At 41.4% G+C, this 26,613-nt stretch overlaps 1 protein-coding gene across 1 annotated transcript in view; it reads left to right on the forward strand.

Annotated features, from left to right (window-relative positions):
• Window positions 1-200: 200 nt before the first annotated feature.
• The window catches only part of OSBPL10 (oxysterol binding protein like 10), a 182,560-nt gene continuing 156,147 nt past the window's right edge, over window positions 201-26,613 (forward strand). Inside the window, exon 1 of the mRNA XM_084620260.1 lies at window positions 201-639. Within this exon, the coding sequence (XP_084476386.1) occupies window positions 326-639 (314 nt within the window). The 5' untranslated portion in view covers window positions 201-325. The remainder of the gene's footprint in view (window positions 640-26,613) is intronic.

Below are 26,613 nucleotides of genomic sequence, written 5' to 3' on the forward strand. Positions count from 1 at the left end.
GTTACACACTGAGTTGTGCTCTTCTCCCTGGCTGTCGCTCCGCGTGCTGTGCTCTCTCTCTCAGGCCTGGCTCGGACTCTCCCAGGCCGGGCCAGCAGCCTCCCGAGCAACTGCCAGCCAGGGCGGGGGTTCCTGCGTCTCCCGGGGCTGGGGGTAGTTCTGCAGCCGCCGCCCCAACTTGCTCTAGTAAGGGGCGGAGGGGGCGGGCTCGGCGGCTCCCCCCACTGGCCCGGCCACTCCCGCTCCGCGCGTGAGTCAGGCATTTCCCGGGAACTCGCAGCAGCAGCCGCGGCCGGGCGGGCTCGGACCCTGCGCCGCGGGCTCCATGGAGAAGGCGGCGGCGCAGGGCAGCGGCAGCGGGGATGGAGGCGGCGGAAGCAACAGCAGCAGCCGGAGCAGCAGCCGCCCCACGTCGGCGGGCTCGTCTCCCTCCTCCCTGGGCCGCGGGCTGCCGGGCCGGCCTGGGGCGGGCAGGCTGGAAGGCGGCGGCGGAGGGAGCAGCAGCAGCCCGGGCTCGGCAGCCGCGAGCCCGGGAGGGAGCGGAGGGAGGCCGGCGCTCGGCAGCGGCCGCAGGCGGGAGCCGACGCTGGAGGGAGCGCTCAGCAAATACACCAACCTCCTCCAGGGCTGGCAGAGCAGGTAACCCCCGGCCCCGAGGCGGGAGCTGCCCCCCGCGTGGGCGCGCACAGCCGCGGGGCGCCCTCTCAGCCTGGGTACCCCGGCACTCTCTGAGGCGGGAGCCTCTTACCTGAGTCCTCCGCTGACCAGCCCCGTGAGACGCCCTGTTCCCCGGCTCGCCCAGACCTCGGACGCGCCGGTCCCCCTGAGATGCCGCTCTGCGGAGCTGGCTGAGGGACCCTGGCCCGTTAGGCCGGTGGCGTGGTGTGTGTGTGTAGCCCAGCCTGGCGGCATTCCGCTCAGCCACGGGCCTGATCCCTCTTTCATTCTCCTACGTGGGCGATGGGATCTCGTTAGTATTTCCATTGTCGTTAGGGGAAGCCGAGTGGATCATGTGCCTGGGCTGGTATATCTTCATGGTGGCAGTTTTGCAAGTGAGGTCTGATAAGTAGCTTGGTGTTTGAACATATAATGTAAATATGTGTATGGTGTGTGTGTATGATGTGTGTGTTTAGGGAGTTAGAGGGATGGAAGAAATAACTTTCTGTGAATAGGTTTCAGAGTAGCAGCTAATGTGATACATGCCATCATGTGCCAGCAGTGCCCCTCTGCCATGTTCATTGGCCAAACCGGACAGTCTCTACGTAAAACAATAAATGGACAAAAATCAGACGTCGGGAATTATAACATTCAAAAACCAGTCGGAGAACACTTCGATCTCTCTAGTTACTTGATTACAGACCTAAACGTTGCAATTCTTCAACAAAAAATCTTCAAAAACAGACTCCAATGAGAGACTGCTGAATTGGAATTAATTTGCAAACTGGACACCATTACATTAGGCTTGAATAAAGACTGGGAGTGGATGTGTCATTACACAAAGTAATACTATTTCCCCATGTTTATTTTTTCCCCTCGACTGTTCCTCACATGTTCTTGTCAACTGCTGGAAATGGCCCACCTTGATTATCACTACACAAGGTTTTTTTTCTCTCCTGCTGGTAATAGTTCACCTTACCTGATCACTCTCCTTACAGTGTGTATGGTAACACCCGTTGTTTCATGTTCTCTGTGTATATAAAATCTCCCCACTGTATTTTCCACTACATGCATCTGATGAAGTGAGCTGTAGCTCACGAAAGCTTATGCTCACATAAATAAGTTAGTCTGTAAGGTGCCACAAGTCCTCCTTTTCTTTCTGTGAATAGTGTGTTTGACATGTTTCTAGTTCATCCTCCCTCCCCCCAACCTTGTTCTGTAGAAAATAGATCTAAACTATATACTGTAATGTATTACTTTTGACTTCCTTATTCTGCAAAATTTAAAAAAAAATAACTATGGAATAAAATGTCCTGCTTCAGTTAAGAAACTAGCACTAAGAAGTATATAGACATGCATCTGAAGAAGTGGGTATTCACCTACGAAAGCTTATGCTCCAATATGTCTATTAGTCTGTAAGGTGCCACAGGACTCTTTGCCACTTTCACAGATCCAGAATACGGTTACCCCTCTGATAATAGAAAAATAGTATTTTCCGTGGTGATCATTTTACTGGAGGGGGGAATGAGACAATTCATAAGAAGAAAAAAAGTTTTAATTTCATTACGTCCTGATTTGACAAGTCTAATTTATTTTCGTCATGGACACAGAGACCAAGGTCTTAATCCTGCAGTTCTTTGGGTATGAACAGACTGCTACGCAGGCAAGGAACTTCACTGATTGCGATGGGAATCTGCTCGGACCCAACACAGTACAGGATCAGGGCCTAAATTGTTGTTACAACTGGGATTGTGGTGTTAATAGTGCTGTACTGGGGTCTACTGTAATGGAATTGGGCAGAGAGGATTTATTATTATTCTTTCACTTCTGGTTAGCAAACTTCATCCCCTTTCCCTTTTATTTTAAATAACTAGATTTTTGTGCTTATGAAAGGTACTAGATTGGCAGTTGTGGAGAGTGAGGACCTCTACCTACAGAACAGGGTAAACTTCTACACAGGGCCTTTTCTGTATCAGGCAAAAAATTTCTACAGTTGCTGACATCAGCGTGCCTAGCCAGTGGTAACAGCTGTGGAAGAAATATTGCTGTTAATGTTCAGCAGACCGTGGTGTTTTACCACTGTGTCATTTAGGTATGCTGTAAACAGTGTTAAATGACACAGTAATAAAAATGCTAGTGTCCATGGGAGCATTATCACCGCTGGAGCTTCCAAAGTTGCTGTCACTTATGGAGCTGAATCAGAATTGAAAGTGGTGGAAAACTGCCCTCCTGCCCCCGCCAAACTGCTACTGTAGACCCAGTTATAGCATTCCTCATCCCCAGGCTGGAAGGTGTGCATTGGTTCCTTTTTTACTATTGATTTGTTTAGGAAGTATTAACAGGTTTACAAATCCTTGCCATGTAAATATCAGAAACAAAACAATAATCATTACAACAGCGAGCTTCTGTTTAGAGAGACAAATGAAAATATAGTAACCAGATCTCTCTTTTTTACAGGATATTAGCACACTACAGAGTGAGCATCATGTTGTTTCTTGTGATTTTATTAAATTGTGTGAAATTTTTGATTACACATATTTAACAGACAGGCATGTCTATCAAATGTTAATATTAAAAAAAAAAATTGGACAAGTGCCCTGAGTTTTTTGCCCGTGAGTATTGAATAAAAGGTAACCAAAATGTCTAAGTATCTATTTGTCCTCTATTTTGCCAGGTACATAATTGGTGTGTTAATTTTTCCATAATAGCAACCTCCCAGATTATTATTATTATTATTTTTTTAACCAGTTCCCTATAGTTAGACTATTTTTCTTTTTCCTGTGAGATGCTATCAATAGCCGAACAGCTGCAGACAATTGAGCAATTAATTCCTTGTTTCCCTTTGTGTTATCATTTCCAGTAGGAAGCCCCCAGGAGGATTACCAGTGGATCATTTGGTAATATAATCCAACAATTTGTGATATTTGGTTATGGATTGCATCCCAATACTCTATGATTAGCCATGTCCCCCATGTATGCATAACATCTCCTCTTTCACCACAGTTTCTTCAACATTTATCACCATTCAATCTCTCTCTATTTTTTTTAATCTGACTAGTGTGAGACTGAAACAATATCTTACATAAATGTTCTTTTATTGTGCTGCAGACTGAGATTGCTGGCCCTCTTTTCTGGATCAAACCTCATTTCTCTTGGGTAATTTGTATATCCAGATCCTTTTCCAGGCATGTCACATATGGAGATTCTTTTGTTAGGAAAGTTGTCTGAAAAGGTTGATCTAAATTAGTTATATTTTTTTTGTTTCCTAAATAACCAGATACCATCATTTCTATTAAAGTTAGCATTCTGTATAAAATATTTTTTCTAGAAACTTGAGAAACATAATGGCTAACTTGACAGTACTAGTACCACAGGAGAGTGGGGCAGTTAAAGTTAGATTTTTGACTCTAAATGAGTTAGAAACATTTAAAGGTTTCTGGTTTGTGGTTTGGGTTAAGATCTGGATTGTTTGCAATGGGTGTCATTGGCAAAGGAAAAGAGCTTATCTTATCTCTAGTTCTATCCCAAGCCCACAGAGCAGCCTTTGGTAAAGGATATGTATAAATTTCTGGAGGGTATGACTTTGAAAATTAATCCCATGGTTACTTAGTGATATTTACATTGTCACAATGTTCTTGTTCAATAAAGACCCAGTGTTTGCCTGTGTTAGTGTTTCCCCAATCCACTACTGCTTTCTGGCTTGGTTCCCTTGTCATAACTGCCAACAAATATGCTAGATGTAGTGTGTTTGTGTTGGGGACACCAATCCTGGAACAACTGGATTGGTTTCATCAGCTCATTTGGTAGGCCACTGACCAGCCATCGGGTGGTAATAGCTTGGTTGCTACTGTCATACGTTGGATTTGGTCAGGACTCTTGGAGGTGAAAGGTCTGTCGTCTTACCTATCTCTTGAATTACACAGTCCCCTACTTGGTGACAATCTTCCTCTTTAAAAAAAACAACTTTTTGATAGCATAACTCTGAAAATTAAACGCTACTTTTGTATCTGACCCATTTTTGCAAAAGTAATGAGTAATTTCTTGGATCTCATTTGGGCAATGGGACGTATGTGGGTGGATCCTTGTCCAATTAAATGGAACTCTTCTTTGATCTAAGGGTCTGATGTCACAGATCTGATTGCAGAATAGAGACCTCTGATGGTAAATTTTTTGGGACATGGATTGCATCTTCATTGTGTTTGGACAGTGCCTAGCACAATCAGTTCCTGACTGGGTCTCTGGGCATTGTGGCAATTTAACAGTTAGATGGTAATTATAGGAGTCAATTTCCAAATGTACAAGACCTCCATTAACAAGAAACACAAAGACATAATTTTAATTTATAATGCTTACCTTCTCTGAAAACATCAGGAGAAACAATACAATTTAAAATATGCTTGTTTAAATAATTCTGTTTTAATAGATTAAATGACATTGCAAGTTGTAGCAGTCATGTTTCTTTTTTCATGCTGTGTTAGTACACTTTTTCAGTCACTATACTGTGTTTATATTTTTGCTCAAGAAGTTTATATCATCAGTAGAGCTGTTCTGCTGAATTATAGTTGGGTTATTCGATCAGGGATCACAAACTATACTGAATCTAAAAGGATTTGTTCGGGGTGGAGGATTTTCTAGAAATCAAAGTTTAAAATAAATACAATACCAACAAAAAGCAAAACTTATGAAGTAGCTCTTTTTATAACACCCCAAACTCAGTTTATAGTTCAGTATCAGGTAATTGTTTACATGTTTATTTGCCCTTTGAATATTTGTCATTTGGTCAGTACCATTTGTGGACTGGGGCCCTGGAGACAGAGTTTACCAAAACTTTTATTCACTTTTAAAAAGTCTAATAAATGTAAAGGTACTTACTCCAAATCCTCTGATCAGATATCAGTAGCCTTTATGACACTTGGCCTTATCCACTAACCTATATAATTCTAACACATTTAATGTTAAGGTCTACCGTATTATGCTCAAATTGAAAAGCCTCTAGAATGCCCAACACCTGCTTTTTGAATGCCAGGATTATCTTTTAAAATCTAAATGAAACAGGAATTCCTTTAGGAATGCAGTTACTGTGAATCACATTTTCACTGATATTTTCTTTACAGATATACCACAGGCATTGCTATTTTAAAAAGGTACCCAACACAATTTAGTGTTTGCTCTCTTTCATTTGGTGTACTACATATAGATTCATTTAAAAAAAGTCTTAACTTGCATTAGCTGAAACAATGGCAGGTCTCAAGATGAATTGGTCCTCTTCATGAAGTTACTTCATTTGGCATCCTATTAAGTGAATCCTGTGAGAGTGTACTGACTTTTATTTAAAAAATTATTCTCTTCACTGCAGTCTAGTAGCCTCAGAAACAGCCTAATCTGAAAATGAGGAAGACTGTTGTTTAGTTTAAAACATGCAGAAGGAAAAGTCATTCTCAAACTATTTCTTTTTAAATATTGGAGCAAGTACTTAAACAATAAACAAGATAGGGATGGCTAAAAACTTGTTTTGTAATATCAGTAAAAATCCGAAACTACTCAACTGGATTCATTAAATCCCTCTGGGTCTATACTGGCAAGAATCCAGAGAGCAGAAGAGCCAGATTTGGCCTGAAGCATGGGCACCTTAACGTGATCACACACCTGTGGGTGTCATGAGATGCAAAGGCATCTAATTTTTCTGCTCTGTAATTGTGATAATTATATTCTCTGTAGTTGATGCACTGTCATAAAATATTTCTGGTTGGATTTACTTTTTAGGTGTGCACGGGAGAGTTTCAGTCCGTGTTTTAAACAAGAGCTTGTGGTTTACCATCCTGATTTTAAGTAGCTCAGTAAAAAATTCTAAACAAGTCCTGAAAATCCACCTGCTCAGGTCAAGTAGTAATCTTTCCATGCTAAATGTAAATTCTAAGCTTTCTTTCTCTTTTTTTTTTAAATGAAAATGTTTCTAACCTTTTAAATCTGGAAGGTTTTCTTTGCAAACATGAACAAATCCCTGATCCTTGCATGCTGTTGGCTGGGCAAAGATCATTATGAATGCAAAACTGACACAGAAACAGATGAATTCCGAGTTGTTGGATGTTATTACTTCTACTTTGTGTGGATGAGAGAGGATGTATTCAGTTCCTTATTCTTCTGAATTCTCTTGGAGAAGACACTGATTAAATAAGTTCTCCCTCGTACTTTATTTTATAACTCAATAAATATTCTCTACATCACTTTTTTCAGTGTATCCTTAGTTTTCTCTCCGAGAACCATATCCTAACTGTCCTGTAACCCTTATTGTTTCTTGAAGATGATCCTCCTCCTCCTGGGCATAATTGTTGAGTTAGATATGCTCATTCTGCAACAGAGGCGCAGCCTAGGCTGTACTTTATTTTTATTTGAGCTCATACTCCCCCTGCTGGAATGCTACCACAGTCCTGTTCATTGTCTCTCGCGAGAAGAGCAGTTGCAGTCCGACTGCTCTCACCTCAGAAATCACGGGAAGTGTATTCCAGAAAAGAAACTAATTCTCTCAATCCCAAACAATTCTTATGTGACTGAAGAAAGAGCCACCATGTCCTTGGATTGTTCTTGTGATCTACCTCTTTTTCCCAGCTGTCGTGGAACTCTGACTGTACTTGCTGCTATGGCACCTCCTAAAAATGTCAGCAACCATTTTCCGGGGTGTTTTGCAGAACAGTGTTGCTATAATTACTATTCATAGATATGGTGGGTGCTTTACAAACAAAAGAGAATAAGGTCCCTGTCTCAGCTTACAAGTAGACAAAGAATGGAAGATGTGAGCAAAGTTACACTTTATTTTTAGACTATTTTATGAACGCTTAAATTAGGGTTTATAGATCTTTTTGGAAGAGCTGTATTTTGAGAAGGGACTTAAAGGAAAAAAGAGTAGAGACATAATGGATTGCGTTAGAAAAGAGGCTCAGGCCATCACAAAGCATGGAAGATGGCATAGGAACCAGTAGAAGTTGGCATTTAAACAGAAGGGGCGAGAGAACGGAAGCAGGAGCTAGGAAGGCAAGAGCGTTGAGCTTAATGTCAGAAGCAGCTTCAGTGAAGGGGTTTGAAGATGAGATGGATGTGGCTGAGCAGAAGGCAAGATAAGTGACTTTAATGGGAACATTTAGAATGGATCTGAAGGGTAAGTCTGGGATTCCATAAAGAAGGAGGTTGCAATAGTTGAGAAGAAAATTAAGGCCTGTATGAGGGTTTTGACAGTGGACCAGGCAGACTTTATATAGATGTAGAGGAAAAACAGAATTTATCAACTGCATAAATGTGTTGGAGAAGGAGAGACTCTGATCTAGTAGAACAGGGAGGATTAATTCAGGACACTTACTTTTTTTTTTTTTTTTTTTTTTTTTAAAGGATTTTTCTCTTTTCCAAATCAGCCATACTGACAACATGCTAAACTCCATGAACTATGGTATGGAGGTATCTGCGGTGCTTGGGAGTAGTTGAAACCTCTGTTACTTGCCACCTCCCTGGGCACAGTATAGTGGCAGAGCTGGTCAGAAAACTGGGAATGGATGGTAGGTGGAGGGAGTTGTCAGATTTTGCAAACACATTTTCCCGCCCCCACCCTTTGTTGAAATCTTGTTTTGGTGGAGACTTTCTGACTTGCTTTTCCATGATATAGCAGAGTAGGCACTCTGACCTCTGCTGAAGCCTTGAGATGTGGCCATTGTGCGTCCCTTTCCTGGGGGTCTTTGTCTGGGGCCATCATGAGAAAGATGTGCTTGAGCAGGTAGGGTGACCAGATAGAAAGTGTGAAAAATTGGGATGGGGTGGAGGGTAATAGGCAACTATATAAGAAAAAGCCCCAGATATTGGGACTGTCCCTATAAATTGGGACATCTGGTCACCCTATGGGCAGGTCAGGTAGGAAATTGAATGAATCTGAGACAGTGGAGCTGGACGTAAGTGCTATGGCCCAACTTCTCTTTTGAGTGGTATGTTTAAGGCCTATCTTCTCAATATTAGAACCCAGAAAATAATCACCAGCAGATGTGAAGGGCCATATAATTAGAATTGTGTGTGCATAGAAGTGGGAGTAAAAATGTCTGCCCAAGAGAAACAAACTCATCAGGAAATAATTATTGTCATGCTTCTAAATGTACAGAACAATTGGGAGTGGGGAAGAACCAGTATATGTTTTGGTTGTTGGAATGTATAACACTTATATATAAAAGTGTTTATATAAAACAACCCTGATGTGGTTGATGCTCTACCTGTGGTTCGCTTTTTGCATGAAGGCTCCCTGAAGCAGGGCATATGTATCCTGCATATCTGTACAGTGCTGTGTGCAATGTTGTTAATGAATAATAAAAGTAACTTACGGTATGTCTTGAAGGACAGCTGTACAGAGGTAAGAGAGGAGACACTATCCTCTGAATCCAGGTTAAACAGGCCACTGATATGGCCCAGTCTCATAATAGCCAGAACAAATACAAAGATTATAATAGGTTATAGGGACTGTTGCTTGATCACAGCTGGAGTTGCCCTGGAGATTCTTGTATTAAGGGACTGCAGATGGAATAGAGGAGAGAGGGGAAGGTGAAAGGTAGAAACCTGCTGCTTACATTTTAGAACCTTGATTGTAATTCATACGCTTGTAACTGAGCAAATTAATGCTTTTGCCATACAAACATGTTAAAAAGGTGAGAGGACTAAAATACTGCTGTAGTTTTTATTCACAAAACTGTCCCTGTAAATAAAGCTGTTTTTTCAAGTGCCAATTTGTTTGTATATCGTACTATATCATGTCGAATGGCTGGAAATTATTAAAAGCAGTATGTTCCTACTAACGGTGAACAGATTGATGGGAATTTTTACAAGGTGGACACCTGACAGCCAACATATGTTTTATGCTGCTGAAATTTTGTCACAAGGCACAGCTTTAATTTCAAGTCAAATTTGGAATTTAAAATGCCAAGATTTAACCTGTAAAATATATATAATGAAGACATACTACTGAACACTTAATTTACTTTTGGATGCAATTTTTTGTTTGTTTGTTGTATTCCTTGAGCTACTTTCTTCACCTTTTGCTCTTGGAAATGTATCTGGGATTTTTCCCCAATAGCGACATCATTTGAGCTTAGAGTGTTGTTTAATATATAACTTTATTTTAGAATCTTTACATCTACAATTCTATTTTTAGATTTTAATGGTATACCTGCTTTTAAAAAATTGCATATCAGATAAATGATATTTCAGGAACACTGTCTAAAGAGAAAGTACACTGATGCATATAGATTCTTGACTGAAGCCTTTATTCTTCTGATAGCTTAATGACTGATGTATAGATGTTCTATTCTTTTGGGGCCATCTTTGATGGGAGAGTGGTTCCTCAGCCACTCAAGGAAAAATTCTGCCACCTGTGATGGTCAGAAACCTAGCTTAGACCAGTGAAATGGAAAATGTGTTTCATTGACCAGTACGTCTGCTCTGAAGCCTCCAACTTCAGTTTCTCTCTGTGTATCTCTGAATTATAGATCTACCTCACACAAGCTCCTTTGAAATTGTTAATAGAACAGTGGATTTGCAAAATAGATAACTTTATACTTCAGGGAGAGCATCTACTACAGAGTCAGCCACGTGCAGTTGTCCTCAAGCATAGCATGTTGCTCAAGCAGTTGAGTGGAACCAGAGGAGGATTTAGCAAATTAGAGGGCCAGCATACAAATTCATCCATTTGTGTCTCATCCTTTAGTTGTCTTTACAACAAATGCTTAGTAGAAGACTTCTTTCAGTCTCAGGTTGGAGTTGAGAAAAAGGACGATCTTGCGGTTAAAGCATTTGTTGGGGACTCTGGAGGTCTGGGTTCTGTTCCTGACTCTGGCCCAGGCATTCTGTGTCACTGTGGGCAAATAACTTCTTTGTACCTTAGTTCTCCATTTGTCAAATGGGGATATCACTGTCTATGCCTTTTGTGAAGATAATTCATTTATGTGTACAAGATGCTCAGATAGTATAGTGATAGAAGCTGTAGAAAAATTAAATTTAGAACAAACAGGACCCAAACATTTCCAGTCAGTCAATGCATCTGGGATTTGTCAGTGCATGTCAGACCAGAGCAACAGTTTTGTTCCTGAGGGAGAGAAGTAACACACACAACATACAGCAGGCTTTCTTCCACTGTGATGGCATGCTGAGCTTTCAGACAGTAAAAAGAAGTGGCAAATTCCCACAGTCAGCGCTAAACCCCCTAGACTCAGTTTTGCTCTGATTAGCTCCCCTTGCTGTTTGAGCAACGATTCCGCTGGATAATATACTCTGTGGAGCGTGGGTGTGTGTGTGAGATCAGAGGGAACACACATATGCACTATTAGATCATTAAAAAATAATGTGAATACTTAGCGTTAGTGTTACGAAATAGGACAAATGATAGTAACTAAATTAAATAATAAAATCCATTGGCCCTACACTGGAGAGTATATATATATACAGTGTATATATGTCAAGGTTCCTCCCCCACTCTGAACTCTAGGGTACAGATGTGGGGACCTGCATGAAAAACCTCCTAAGCTTATCTTTACCAGCTTAGGTCAAAACTTCCCCAAGGTACAAAATATTACCCCCGTTATCCTTGGAATGGCCACTACCACCACCAAACTAATACTGGTTACTGGGGAAGAGCTGTTTGGACGCGTCCTTCCCCCCAAAATACTTCCCAAAACCTTGCACCCCACTTCCTGGACAAGGTTTGGTAAAAAGCCTCACCAATTTGCTTAGGCGACTACAGATCCAGACCCTTGGATCTTAAGAACAATGAACAATCCTCCCAACACTTGCACCCCCCCTTTCCTGGGAAATGTTGGATAAAAAGCCTCACCAATTTGCATAGGTGACCACAAACCCAAACCCTTGGATCTGAGAACAATGAAAAAGCATTCAGTGTTTTACAAGAAGACTTTTAATAAAAAATAGAAGTAAATAGAAATAAAGAAATCCCCCCTGTAAAATCAGGATGGTATATATCTTACAGGGTAATTAGATTCAAAAAACATAGAGAACCCCTCTAGGCAAAACCTTAAGTTACAAAAAAGATACACAGACAGAAATAGTTTTTCTATTCAGCACAATTCTTTTCTCAGCCATTTAAAGAAATCATAATCTAACACATACCTAGCTAGATTACTTACTAAAAGTTCTAAGACTCCATTCCTGTTCTGTCCCCGGCCAAGAGGACTACAGACAGACACACAAACCCTTTGTTTCTCTCCCTCCTCCCAGCTTTTGAAAGTATCTTGTCTCCTCATTGGTCATTTTGGTCAGGTGCCAGCGAGGTTACCTTTAGCTTCTTAACCCTTTACAGGTGAGAGGAGCTTTCCCCTGGCCAGGAGGGATTTCAAAGGGGTTTACCCTTCCCTTTATATTTATGACAATATATAATACTACTTAAAAAAAAAGGTTTTACTATAAAATCACTGGGGCAACTGTGTTTTCTTCATTGGACGATCACATCTGGGGTTCAGTTTCTCCTGGGATAAATCACCTTAAAATTCTAGCCTGTCCTCTGATAATACGTTTAGAGAAAGCTAATTAGCCATCTGTATATCGAAGCTGCTGAAATTGGCCATAAGTTCTAGGTCTCAATGATAAAAAAAAATGATTAAAAAAAATCAAAATATTACAGTGAGTAATGAAAATGAAAGTATTGCATTTGTTAACCTCACAACTTTAGGTGGATGATATAAATGCATTCCCATAACTTCCTTTTAAAATGTTCTGATATTTATCTTAAGGTTTGTGGCATTTTATAGCTCTGCTAGTAAGAGATCTTAGTGTTTGTTGTAACGAAGTGCTAAGAACCAACAGCTGAACCAGCACTCTGGTCACTGTAAATCCAATTAGTTCCCCTGGAGAGGGCCTGAGAGAGGGAAGGAATGGCTAATTACTAGATCAGCCTGGGCTGGGGAGCGCTAAGGTGCTAATTAACTGGTTAACTTACAGAGTAGAAAAAGGAGCATAGGAAGGAAGTACAGGGCAGGGAAGTGGGAAGAGAGCGAGCACCAGTGGAAAGGTAAAGGGAGCTCTCTGAATGGAGAGATCTCATCCCTCTTTTATGATTACATGACACTTGAAATAGACTTGCTGCACGGGACTGTAAGAGGGTGGTGGTTGATAAAACACGAAATGTACAATGGTAGTTACAAACCAGAGGTGTCAGAGCCATTTGTACGAGAAGATGGGAGTGAAGGGCTCTGCCCTGTCACAAATAAGGACTTGTCCAGGATCTGCCTTATCTGTGCTGAGAAACTAACAGGGGAGTTGGTGCAAAGGTTCTGCAGTCTGGGTGATGGAGGACATCGTTGCAATGGCTAGTAGAAGGAGGTGCAAGAGACTGTGCAGGCCTTCCAGCAATCCCACCACCTGGAGAGACCGTCCTTGTTTGCCTGGCAGGCTGAGCAACAGAAAAGCCTACAGGATTTTATTGGAGAGCAAGCTCTCATGCAACAACCGCTACTTCAAGGTGTGGTGAGTCCTGTGGTGGAGAACGGCAGCCTGGCACAGGCAGTAGGCCTCTGTAAGATGGTCCCTACCCTGTGGATGACCCCTACACGTTCTTGGTTATTTTTGAAAGTAGCTATTGGTGCAGGTTGGGACAAGGGAACCTGGGCCCTATGGTTAGTGCCCTACTTGACAGGGGAAGCTCAACTGGCCTACATGGCTGTGAGTAAGCATGGACCTATGTTGTGGTTAAGGTGGCCATCCTAGATCAGGTGAACTTATCCACTGAAAAATACTAGCAAAAGTTTCAGGTCATTAAATGGATGGGGGGTTACAGCCCCATCACTTTGCCCAGAAACTGATGGACTGGGTGACCTGCTGGTTGAGGCTGGACCCTCAGATGGTGGGTGAGATCACGGATGCACTAACTGTAGAAGAGTTCCTGCAGAGTATCCCCAAGAACCAGGGTATGGGTTAAGGGGCATCAGCTGGTCAGTCTAGATCCTGTGGTCAAACTCTCTCAGAAGAATTTGCTGAGGTGGACAACCCCAGGAAAGAGGCTAATGTGAAAAGTGGTACCCCCATCCCCAAGCAGAGTTCAGAGATCACACGTTCTTAGGTATCCCAATACTTTAATTTTGTCTGACAGCTGGAGGAGGATTGGTTTTGAATTTGCATGTTGCTTTTGGACAGTAAGGCACGCTTTCTGTCACCTCCATTTTCTGTGTCTGTTTTTGACTAGTAGTCTAAGTCTTGTGGCTATTAGGTTTAAAAGATGTCAAACTCTGTGTGTCAGTTTCAGGTGTGAGTGTAAAGAGTAGGGAGGTTGTTTGGGTATGAGAGTAATTGGACAAGTGGATGCGAGAGTAGCGGGGAGAGGGAGTAAGCAGAGTGATGGGATCAGTTAGAAAAGAGAAATGTGGTATTCAGAAATCTTGGGGGAGGAGAAGGATAAGAGTGGAAGGGAAGAAAACTCAAGAAAAGATGCGGAGTGATCAGTTACAGGAAGGGACAGAGAGAAAGTGGAGTGAAGCCAAGGTAAGAAAGAAGCTGGAAGCTACATTTTATCAACTATTTAATGTTACCATTAAACATAGTGTACAAGAAACCCTACACAACTGTTGTTCCTTTAAATTGCAGGGAGTCTGGAGGCATAGTTTATTTTTCACCCTGTTGAGTGAGGTTAGCACTTATGCTAGTAAATAATTGATCAATTTTACGAGCTCTTGTATGTATTACCTCAGTACTTTACTCAGGTTTACCTCGTACTTTACTTTCCACACAAATGGCTGTTTACTGGTAATGTAATATTGGTGCTACTTGACTACAACAGATCATTTGTGACTTGTAACATTTTGATGTTGAGCTTTGATAGAAAAAAATGGAGGACCTGGATTTTCACGCATGTTAGATTGGTGATGTTTAGAAAAATTATTTAAGAATAGATGGATTCAGACAGTTAAAGCAGCAATTGTTTATCTCACAAATCTCTTGGAAGTGGTTGTAATTTACAAATCAAACCAACCATGATTAGGGCCCTACCAAATTCATGGTCCATTATGGTCAATTTCACGGTCATAGGATTTGAAAATTGGTAAACTTCACGTTTTCAGAGGTTTAAATGTGAAATTTCATGGTGTTGTAACAATGGGGGTCCTGACCCAATGCGGGGGGGGGGGGTCGCAAACCTGTTGTAGAGGGGTCATGGGATAGCACAGAAGTGAGAGTGGCAGCCTGAAGGCAGCAACTGCAGAGCTTCCCGCAGCCGCAGGACGTTCCCTAAGATGGAGGTGGGTCTGATCTCTCCCTCCGCCCCAGAGCAGCTGTGCAGGGGGTGGACAAGTCCTGTCCCTTCCCAACCCAGCCAGAGTTAGGAGCCCCCTTTGCTGGGGTGCTCCTAGGAACAAGGGGACATGGGATTTCACAGAGAAGGGCTTATTTCACGGTCTGTGACACGTTTTTCATGGCCATGAAATTGGTAAGGCCCTAACCATGATCCTTAAGGTGACAGTTGGAGTAGGCTGTAAATGGAGGCTTCTCTAATTTGTTGTGCTGTTTGTTGGGCTCTTAATTTGTTTATTAAAAAGTCAGTGTTTGAAGGATGGAATATTTTATCAGGAAGACAGTATTAGGTGCTTATCAACTGCTAAGATGAAGATAATAAATTTGACACATGTGGTCCTTGGCATCACAGCATTGTCTCTTCATCCAGGAAGACAGGATTGGGAAACCTCAAGAATAAAGTCAACAGTCTTTGTTTGATTGGAAAGGGTCACTACAGAGAATTGGAAAGCTCACTCTGCTTTCAGGTGGTAGGATAGGAAAGGAGAAGGTCCTGTTTCTGCAAAGCTTCAATTGAGCTGGTGCGGGGAGGAAAAGAAAATGAGGAGTCAGTGTGTGCTTTTTTTTTTTTGCTTCTTTATAGTATATAAAGAGACTCTGAAAAGCTTTGTTGAAATATATTTCTGCTTGTCTCTTAAACTGAAAATTCAGATCATGTCTGGCCTTGAAAACTCAATAATTGGAGAATGAGTTAAATGATGCCCTCCCAAGATTCAAGAGAGAGAATGATGAACAGTTGAGAGGGAAAGTCAGACTATTACCGTTTTGTTGTTGTTTGTTGTTAATTCTTTAAATTCAGTGATGAACACTTTGGTGTGAGGAAGTCTTTGTTAAATATTCAAACTCCCACTTCGTTTACGGTTCAGAGCTAACAATATTACATATTCATCAGCTCCTCCAAAACCAAGTAAGTCTTGAATTGGCATTCCTAATATTTCTAAAGTTTGAAAAATGCAAATAAAGGAAAAAATATGGTGGTTAGTTCCTTGGGGCAGGGACCATCTTTACATTCTCCGTTTGTACAGTGCCTAGCGCAATGGGGTACTAATCCATGACGATAGCCCCTGGGCGCTACAGTAATACAAATAATAAACACTTATAATAAAATCCTGAACACAAGACCTCTTGGGCTACCTTTATACATTATAAATAAGCACCCTTCCCAAAAAAGTACAAGCTCAGTTTACAGAGAATTCTTTGCAGTTTACAGAGAATTCTTTGCAGTTTACTGTTAAGTTTGATGTAATTTATGGTAACACAATTCTTGACACCCTCTGTCTCAGATGGACTCTTCTCCCTCCTCGCTCCCCCCAAGAAGTAACTAGAATTAAAATTAGCTGTTAAATTCAGTACCTATAGTAGAATAACATTTTTAAATGAAGTTCAAGATTAGATGGAAATATTTGATGTTCAAGTGGCATAAATCTTGACAAGCAGTGTGGAGAGTAATCACTATCTGACTTTAAATAAAATGGAATACAACAGCTGTTATAAACAGCAATATTAATAGTACAAAAAGTCATTGTCTCTTTTTCAAAAGGTCTGCTGTCTGCTATGCATTAGAATGTTTCTGGGGCCCCATGTCTTTCTTAGAACATATCACTACAGTTTCTGGCTAGGATAGTTATTGCAAATGCCTTTCAGATAGTTCACAGGGGGTGTAAATACAGTGATGCATCTGGCACCTTCCAAACCAAGAGCATTGCCTTCTGGAAACAAACGTCTGTAGTGCTGCTCCTATCTGGGAGTTACCTGATGGAAGCACCACATATTTCTTATGCTGTTATAGCAGATAGTTACTATACCTTGTTATTGCAGGAATTTTATCTATTCCCTAATTATTTTTCTCACATTTAGGGCCAATCTACACTAGCAAATTCTGATGTCGCTGTGCCACAATAGATTACAAAAACATTTATAGGTTAACTGAAGGCACCACAATAATTAAAGATGCAAGTTCCAAGTCCCAATTACGACACTTACAGCAAAATTACTGTTTTCAAGACAGTTTTTCATTTCAACTGAAAAGTGATTCAAAAGTAGAAACATCAGGGTAATTCATTGGCATAACTAAGTCACTCATGGGTGTGAAAAATCCATATGTCTGAGCAATGCAGTTAACCAGACTTAAATCTTGGTGTAGACCAGTGGTTCTCAAACTTTTGTACTGGTGACCCCGTTTCGCACAGAAAGCCTCTCAGTGCGACCCGCCCACTCCCAATAAATTAAAAACACTTTTTTATATATTTAACACCATTATAAATGCTGGAGGCAAAACAGGGTTTGGGGTGGAGGCTGACAGCTCGCGACCCCCCCATGTAATAACCCAGTTTGAGAACCTGTGGTGTAGACAGTGCTAGCTACTGCCTCTCTGGGAGATAGATTACATATGCCGATGGGAGAACACCTCCAATCGGTGTAGATAGTGTCTTCACTATTTATTTGATTTAGTTGGGGATTGGCCCTGCTTTGAGCAGTGGGTTGAACTAGATGACCTCCTGAGGTCTCTTCCAACCCTGATATGCTATGATTCACTGAAGCATCACAGCTGCAGCATTTTGAGATTAGACAAACCCTTATAGAAATGTACAAGTCTAGGGGTCATATTCTCTTGCAAGCACCAATTTTACAATTAACTCCATTAATGTAAGTGACATTACTTATGAATTACACTGATGTTTCTACTTTTGAATCACTTTTCAGTTGAAATGAAAAACTGTCTTGAAAACAGTAATTTTGCTGTAAGTGTCGTAATTGGGACTTGGAACTTGCATCTTTAATTATTGTGGTGCCTTCAGTTAACCTATAAATGTTTTTGTAATCTGTTGTGGCACAGCGACATCAGTATTTTAATTTTACTGAGTAAAATGATGTTGCAGTTTGACAGTTCTGCTTTTATATCACAAGATACCTGACGTTCGTATCTTTTTTCTTAGTATATGAACAGATATTTTACACTTACTGTATATTCCTTCTGAGAATTGCTTAAGTACTTTACAAACTTAAATCAAACCATACAACTTTCTTGTTAGGTAAGGAGATGTGTCTTATACCTGTTTTACAGGTGGGTAAACTGAGACCCAGAAAGGTTAAGGGATCACTTAATAAATCTGTGGTGGTACTGTGAGTAAAACTCATATCTCATCTCCTACCCATGCTCTAACCATGAGGTTGTTCTTCCCTCCAGATGTATATAACGGATGAAACCCAGAAATTATCTATTTGCTTTTATACAGCAATGAGTTGGCAGTAATTCTGGATCTCACTGAAAGTGAATAAAATATTTTGGCTTGCCTAGACTGAGAAAGATAATAAACCAGGAGATTATCTCTCTAAGAAGGTTACTGTACCATGTTGTCTTGTAGACGTTGACATTTTAGTTATGGGTTGGCAAGTAATATTGAGGACTTGCTGGCTTCTGGTAATTTTTGCAGAGCATTGCCAAATCAAGGGTGAACTGTGAGGGTCTGGGGAGGAGGGGAGCTGTGGTATGACCTCTGGTTGTAGAACTCTGCTGACTTACGGTTGTCAGGTGTCCAGTTTTCAACTGGAAAGTCTGGTCAAAAAGAGAACCTGGCAGTGTCTGGTCACCATGGGGGTGGGATGGAAGTGGCAGCCTGTTGCCTGGCCCTGAAGCGGCAGCTCCCGTGGCAGTACACGTGCACTGGCTTGGGCTGCAGGTGGCCCCTTTGTGGACCATGGTTTGCAGGGCTGCAGCAGAGGACAGTGTGACGGTCCATGGTGAGTGGGGTACAGGTCTCCCAACGGGCATGGAACATTCCCCAGGGGGCTGCTGGGCAGGCAGTGCAGAGGGAGGCAGGGGGCTGCTGGGCAGGCAGTGCAGAGGGAGGCAGGGGGCTGCTGGGCAGCAGAGCCACATCCTAGGTCTCCAGCGGAGCTGTGGCTGCTCTTGTGTGGCCTCAGCACTCTTCTGACCTCCACTCCCAGACAGTCTGCTGGAGCTGGGGTTTGCAAGTCCCTTGGGGCTGCTCATGCTGGAGTTGAGGGGGAAGAGCAGCGAGCGACTGAGGGCTGGGCGGGGGGGGGGGAAGGCCTTGGGGGCCAGGGCCTCAAGGAAAGAGGTCGAACAGGGGTGGTGCCTGGGGGAAAGAGGGTAGCCAGGGGGATCCAGTTTTCAGAGTTTAGAAAGTTGGCTACCCTATGCTGTCTCGAGGTAGCTAATTGAAAGTATACGCTATTGTGCATGGACAGCAAGTGGGAATACTTTTTGTTGGACCTTATGTGGGACTGTTGTAACACAAGTAACAAATAACTATAGTCCTCACAGACAATAAGTTTTTGTTCTTGACAGTTTGTCTTAAAAATAAATAGGCTGCAAATCTTAAACGGACGCTGTCAATTTGAAATCTATAAATTAAATAACATTAGAAATAGTTGTAGGTATTGTATCTATCCTCAAATCCTCTCTACCAATCTTTGGTGGTTTTACAACAGTAAAATGGACTGTATGCTGTCAAACACACACAATATTTCTCACTATACTTTTTGTCAAATACACAAAGTATAGTGAGAAATATTTTTTTTCTGATTTCTCATTCAGTTACAATAATCTTTTAAATATACCAAGTAACAATGTATTAGGTAATTTTTTTTTGAATAAGTGCTCCTGCCTGAATTTATTTTAAGCTGACTGTCTCTTTGTGTATCACAAAATTGTTTTCTGCTTTTAGTGCCTGTATGTCTTCTCATTGCTCAATCAAATTCCTTTTAGATACCCTAAAACTGTTTTTTGTAAGTTCACTCTTTAGCCTCCGTTTTACAAATTCAGGCTTCTTTGGAACAAAATCTGTTTGTATTCCAAAGCTGATACAATACGGAGGAAGAAGTCTAATATAGTTCCGGTGTGTGTTTTAAAAGACTCCTACTGAGCATATTACAGAATTGCAGCAAGTCATTGTATATCTTATAAATTATTTATAGAGATGATAAAAGTCACAAGACCTAAAAAATATAGGGATGATAAACAGATTGAAATAGATAAATAGTATCTTCACTTATGTCTGCGCACCTGAAAGGAATAAATATTATTACCAGAAAAGAGACAAATCAGGTTTTAAAGAGAGAATTCTTGCCATATGAGACTCATTAACAGCATTTTCTTCAGCTTTCAAGTAAATACCCTCTTTTGTGTTTAGAATACAGGCAGCAAACTGACGCTGGCTACTTCATCCTCAGTACAGTGACTGGTGTGACATCAACTTCATTAGCATTTTTAGAGTATCTTCAATTGCCCATACTTTTTGGAAACATAATGGAGGACATAACCTCTTGCACTCCGAAATAAAAAATCGGACTTATTAATTTGGCAGTAAGCTTCTATTGTAATAGCAACAATATAATTGTACCTCTGTGTTCCTTAGCAATAATCAAATTCCATTGTTATGATAAACTTCTCTCCTTTTGGTCTTGTGGTTTACCCATTTAGGAATCAGATTATTGCCTCACGCAATAGGACAAGTACACTTTTGCTAAATTATACATCAACATTATGAACAGTTGCTACGCAGCTCAAATAAATGAAATCTACTTGGAGTATCTCTTAGTGCCTTCCATGTATCTATTTATACATTTTCAGGTTGAAAGTGAGATTGAGTAAATTGTTCTTTTATGGCCCTGTTCTCCAAAATTAAAAAAAGAAGTTTATCTGCTGGATTTATACAATGTGGATAAGTCCTGTCCAGTCCAGTTCAGGTCTATACTTACAATGCTTACCTGAATGAAATTATTTTGCTCATCTGTTTGGGGAACTGATATTAATAGAACTATTTTATTGCATCTCCATTTGCGGGGTTTGTTGGTATATCTATATACCACAGTTTGTAATCAAGAGGAGATATTTTTGTAATTTGGTTTGGGGTATTTGTGTGGTTAAATTCATAGACTTGGATTAGTTTCTTATTGACCTTATCAATGAATCTTGGAAAATTCCACTGTTCTGCATGTGTGTGTATAAGAAGCATAAAATATAATATAATGAAGCTGGTCCTATGGAAAAAATAGTATGTGAACATGTAATTAAAGATCACATCATAATGAATACACACAAGGGAGCTTAGTTAAGATTACACAGATGACCTTAGTTCTGGCACTTCTTAACTCTTGCGTGCTTGACTTCACAATTTGAATGTTCTCTTAACGGCTTTTTTGGAATGTAATATGTATGCTGTGAGGTATGACAGTACGTACTATATTACAATCATCTTCATGGCTCTGTATAACCCTGACTCCCTGTCTGCTCTCATTTCCGTCTTTGTGGTTTGCTGCCGATCCTCCAGCCTGTCCACTTCCTTCTTTGTTTCTTCTCAAACTTTTCATCTTGCTGCATTTTGTATTGGCCCCCTACTCTAAGAACTTCCTCTTTGGTGCACTACAAGACCACTCTCTCTTTTTGAGTCGTGCTCCCTCAGCCAGACCTGCTAAGACAGGGGTGAGCAAACTTTTTGGCCTGAGTGCCACATTTGGGTATGGAAATTGTGTGGTGGGCCATGAATGCGCATGAAATTGGGGGTTGGGGTGTGGGAGGGGTTGAGGGCTCTGGATTCAGGTATGGGCCCTGGGGTGGGGCCAGAAATGAGGAGTTCAGGATGCAGGAGGGGGTTCCAGGCTGGGGCAGAGGGTTGGGGTGTGAGGGGTGGTGAGGACTCCGGCTGGTGTGTGGGCTCTGGAGTGGGGCTGAAGTTGAGGGGTTGGGAGTGCAGGAGGGTGCTCCGAGCTGGGACCAAGGGGTTTGGAGGCTGGGAGGGGGATCAGGGGTGGTGCAGGGGGTCGGGGCATGGGAGGGGGTCAGGGGCGCTTACCTCAACCAGCTCCCAGAAGCAGCAGCATGTCCTCCCTCCTGCTCCTATGTGGAGGCACAGCCAGCTCTCTGCGCTGCACCGTCTGCAGGCACCACCCCCTGCAGCTCCCACTGGCTGTGGTTCCCGGCCAATGGGAGGTGCAGGGGCGGCGCTCGAGGCAGGGGCAGCATGCAGTGCCCCTTGACTGCCCCTATATGTAGGAGCAGGAGAGGGGACATGCTGCTGCTTCTGGGAGCCATGCAAGCCCCCGACCCCCTTCTCTGCTCCCTAGCGGAAGCTCAAGGACTGGATTAAAATGTCTGGAGGGCCAGATGCGTCCCCCGAGCTGTTGTTTGACCACCCCTGTTTTAAGATAACCATCCAAATATTGGATATCTGTTGTTAGAAGATATAAGTCACCAATTGCATAAAGGTTTAACTTATCGGTATGTCTTGGTATTTTATACATAATGTATCTGAAATATGTTAACGTATTGTGTGTTTCAATTTCGATGAAAATGTAAGCTCTTTGTCTTGTAGCAAGCATATGTCTGTTCAGTAAACACAAAACCTAGTTAATACAGTAAAACCATTTAATAGAGCATTAGTAGCCACTATTATATTTGATTCCAACAAATGACAGGCAAATAGTTAATTGTTCCATTTTGGTTGCCTTTGTTACTTATTTCCCTCCTTCAGAAGAGTTGGCAGTTTCTCAAGGAGATACTGTTAAAGGCACAACAGCAAACTATTCCAGTGCAAAGGAAAGAGAGTTAGAATAGTAAGAGGCCAGTATGGCTCCATCAAGAATTCTTTAATGATGTGAAAATCAAAAAGGAATCTCACAAAAAGTGGAAGCATAGATGGACTTCTAAGGAGGAGTTCTGAAGAATAGCACAATCATATAGGGAAAAACAGGCTAAGGCACTTTATAAATTTACACCTAGAAAGTGACAAAAAAGTGAATAAGAGGTTCTTCAAATATGTTAGGACCAAGAGAAAGATGATGGAAAGTGTAGGTCCTCTGCTTAGTGAGCTAGTAACAGAAGACATCAAGGAGGCTGAAGTGTTTAATGCCAATTTTGCTTCAGGGCATGTCTAAACTTACCAGTAGATCGGCATTGTTGCAATCTATGTACCAAGTGTCGATTTAGCGGATCTGGTGAAGACATGCTAAATCGATGAGAGAGCACTCTACCATCAATTTGTGTACTCCACCTCCCCGAGAAGCATAAAGGAAGTCGACGGGAAATGCACTCCTATTGATGCAGTGCAGTGTAGCCACTGCAGTAAGTGGGATATAACTACGTCGACTGAAGTTGTGTAAGTTAGATAGATTTACCGTGGTAGTGTAGACCAGCCGTTGGTCTTCCCTAAAAGGGTTAATGGTGATCAAATACTCTACACAATTAATATTAATATGGGGGAAGAAATGTAAGCCAAAATAGGGAAAGAACAGGTTAAAGAATATTTAGATAAGTTAGGTATGTTGAAGTCAGCAGATCTTGATGACACTCATTCTATAAGGACCTTGCTGAAGCAATTTCAGAACCATTAGTGATTATCTTTGAGAACTCATTCAGGATGGGTGAGGTTCCAGAGGATGGGACAACGACAAACATAGTACCTATCTTTAAAAAGGGGAACAGTGAGGTCTTGGGGAATTATGCACCAGTCAACCTAACTTCAATACCTGGAAAGATACTAGAACAAATTGTTAAACAATCAATTTGTATGTACTAGTGGATAATAGTGTTATAAGGAATAGCCAGAAGAGACTTGTCAAGAACAAATTATGCCAAGCCAGCCTAACTTCCTACTTTGACTGGGTTACTAGCCTAGTGGATAGTGGGGAAGCAGTAGATGTGATATATCTTGATTTCAGTAAGGCTTTAGACACAGTCCCACATGACATTCTCATAAGCAAATTATGGAAATATGGTCTAAATCAGCGATTCTCAACCTTTCCAGGCTACTGTATCTCTTTCAGGAGTCTGTTTTGTCTTGTGTACCCCCAAGTTTAACCTCACTTAAAAACTACTTGCTTACAAAATCAAACATAAAAATACAAAAATGTCACAGCACACTATTACTGAAAAATTGCTTACTTTTTTATTTTTATCATATAATTATAAAATAAATCGATTGGAATATAAACACTGTACTTCCATTTCAGTGTATAGTACATAAAGCAGTATAAACTAATCATTGTATGAAATTTTAGTTTGTACTGACTTTGCTAGTGCTTTTTACGTAGCCTGTTGTAAAACTAGGCAAATATCTAGATGTGTTGATGTACCCCTGGAAGACCTCTGCATACCCCCGGTTGAGAACCACTGGTTTAGATGAAATTACTATAAGATTGATGCACAGCTGGTTGAAAGACTGTAGTCCAAGAGTAGTTATCAATGGTTCACTTTCACACTGGGAGCACATATCTAGTGGACTCCTGTAAAGAACCATGGTTCCATCTAAGGGTTTGTGGCCCCTGCCAGGTTCAGGGGCCTGTGGTTAATGACCAAAGCCCTGAACCCTTGCGCCCCCTGTGGGGCTGAAACTGGGAGTGGAGCTGCAAGGAGCCCTGAGTCTCAGTGCTTCCTGTGGGGCTGAAGTCCCAAGCCTGGGTGCCCCCCGTGGGGCTGAAAACCAGAAGCGGAGCCACAGCACTGGAGCCCCAGTGTCCCTGCAGGTCTTAAGCCTGGAGCCCCATTGGTCGTGCAGGGCTGAAGCCCCGAAGTCCCCTCCCCCTGCCATCCTAAATCCCCCTGCTCCGTGGCTGAAGCTCTGAGCCCTGCAGGGCTAAAGCCCCAAGAGCCCCCGCACACCACTGGCTGAGGTGAGGAGCCCTGAGGCCGCCTGGCTGGGCTCTGGAGCTTTTATAGTATATTGGGGAATAGGGGGCTCAGAAAGGAAAAGGTTGAGAACCCCTGCTGTAGAGGTCAGTAGTAGGTTTTGTACTAGTAAATATTTTCATTAATGACTTGGAAAATGGAGTGGAGAGTATGCTTATAAAATTTGCTGCTGATATGAAGGTGGGAGGAGTTTCAGGCGCTTCGGAGGACAGGATTAGAATCAAAATGACCTTAACAAATTGGAGAATTGGTCTGAAATCAAGGAGCTAAAATTCAGTAAAGACAAGTGCAAAGTGTTTCACTTAGAAAGGAAAAACCAAATCACAATTACAAAATGGAGAATAACTGGGTAGGTGGTAGTACTGCTGAAGAGGATCTGAGGGTTAAAATGGATCACAAATTTGAATGAGTCAACAATGTGATTGTTGCAAAAAAAGGCTAATATTTTGCGGTGTATTAACAGGAGTGTTCTGTGTAAGAGATGGGATGTAATTGTCCTACTGTACTCGTCACTGGTGAGGCCAAGTACTGCACACTTTAGGGAGATGTGGACAAATTGGAGAGAGTCCAGAGGAGATCAGCAAAAATGATAGAAGGTTGAGAAAACCTGACCTATGAGGAAAGATTAAAAAAACTGAGCATGTTGAATTATGAGAAAAGAAAACTAAGGGAAGAACCTGATAAGTCTTCAAATATGTTTATAATAAAGACTGCTCATTTGTTATCCATGTCCACCAAAGGTAGGACAGGAAGTAATGGGCTTAATCTACAGCAGAGAGACTTAAGTTAGATATAAGGAGAAACTTTCTAATTATAAGGAGAGAGGCTCTGGAAGAGGCTTGCAATGGGTATTCTGGAATCCCCCTCACTGGAGGCTTTTAAGAACTGATTAGACAAACACCAGTCAGGGTGGTCTAGGTTTACTGGTCCTGCCTGAATTCATGGGGTGGACTAGATGACTCCTCAAGGTCCCTTCCAGCCCTCATTTCTATGATTCTAGAATCATCCTTTTTTCTTTTTTTTTCCCGTCTTCAAGGTCACCTGGAAGAAGGATTAGTAGTGTTGCATAGCTATAGCAATTTAACAACATATAGTTTTGTAGCATTAAAAACATCTTAGGCACATATGAATTAATAACTATTTAAAACTAAATTTGAGTATTCAATAACTAAAAAGAAATAAATCTTATGTCATGAAGGATGCTTGACTGTAATATTCAAGTATACTTTAAAACGTGGACAAAAATGTTTTTAGCTATAACTGGGTTGGATTTTAGGTAGACCAGACTAATATTAGGTGACATTAATCACAACTGACAAACTATGAAAGCATAAAATCTGAACTGATGAACCCAAAGTACCAGGTTGTGAACCCCGTTCTCACTCTGGGGAGCAACTGCTTGTGAGTAGCTTTATTGTGGTCCATGGATTTACTCATGTGAGTAAGGGGATCATAATCTGATCCAAAGTGAGTACTGAAGAGTAAACCATAATTACTTGATACACCGAATACAAAATAAAAGAACAGGTTCCATAAGACTATGAGTAGTGTGTTACCATGAAGAAGAAACCAAGCTGTGCAGTGGGGTGGTTCCATGGAGGAACATAAGGTATGGTTTAAAGTTACTATATTCTTTTCTCTTAAAATGTTTTTTAGTTACCATAATATGTAGCTCAGCAGTAAACCATGGTCTGTTTTGCCATTTTCAAACAATCTCTTTGATCTGTGTGTTTTTTATTACTGTTGTTGTTAATACTATGAGCATAATTCCATGACTGTTTAATGGGAATCTGGAACTCTCAACTCCTTGCAGGATTGAGCACCTTATCTTGTAAATAGTTATTTAACATGCCTCAAGAATAAAATGTGCCCCATATCTTGGTCTGTTGTATTAATTTAGATGAAGTACAGGACACACAGAGTCAAATGTGTTAACATGACTCTAAAACTGTCCACCTTTAAAGAGTTTTAAACAAGGTTTGGTATACAGACACCAG

Source organism: Lepidochelys olivacea (assembly GCF_965140295.1).
Source record: "Lepidochelys olivacea isolate rLepOli2 genome assembly, chromosome: 2".
Classification (NCBI taxonomy): Eukaryota; Metazoa; Chordata; order Testudines; family Cheloniidae; genus Lepidochelys; species Lepidochelys olivacea.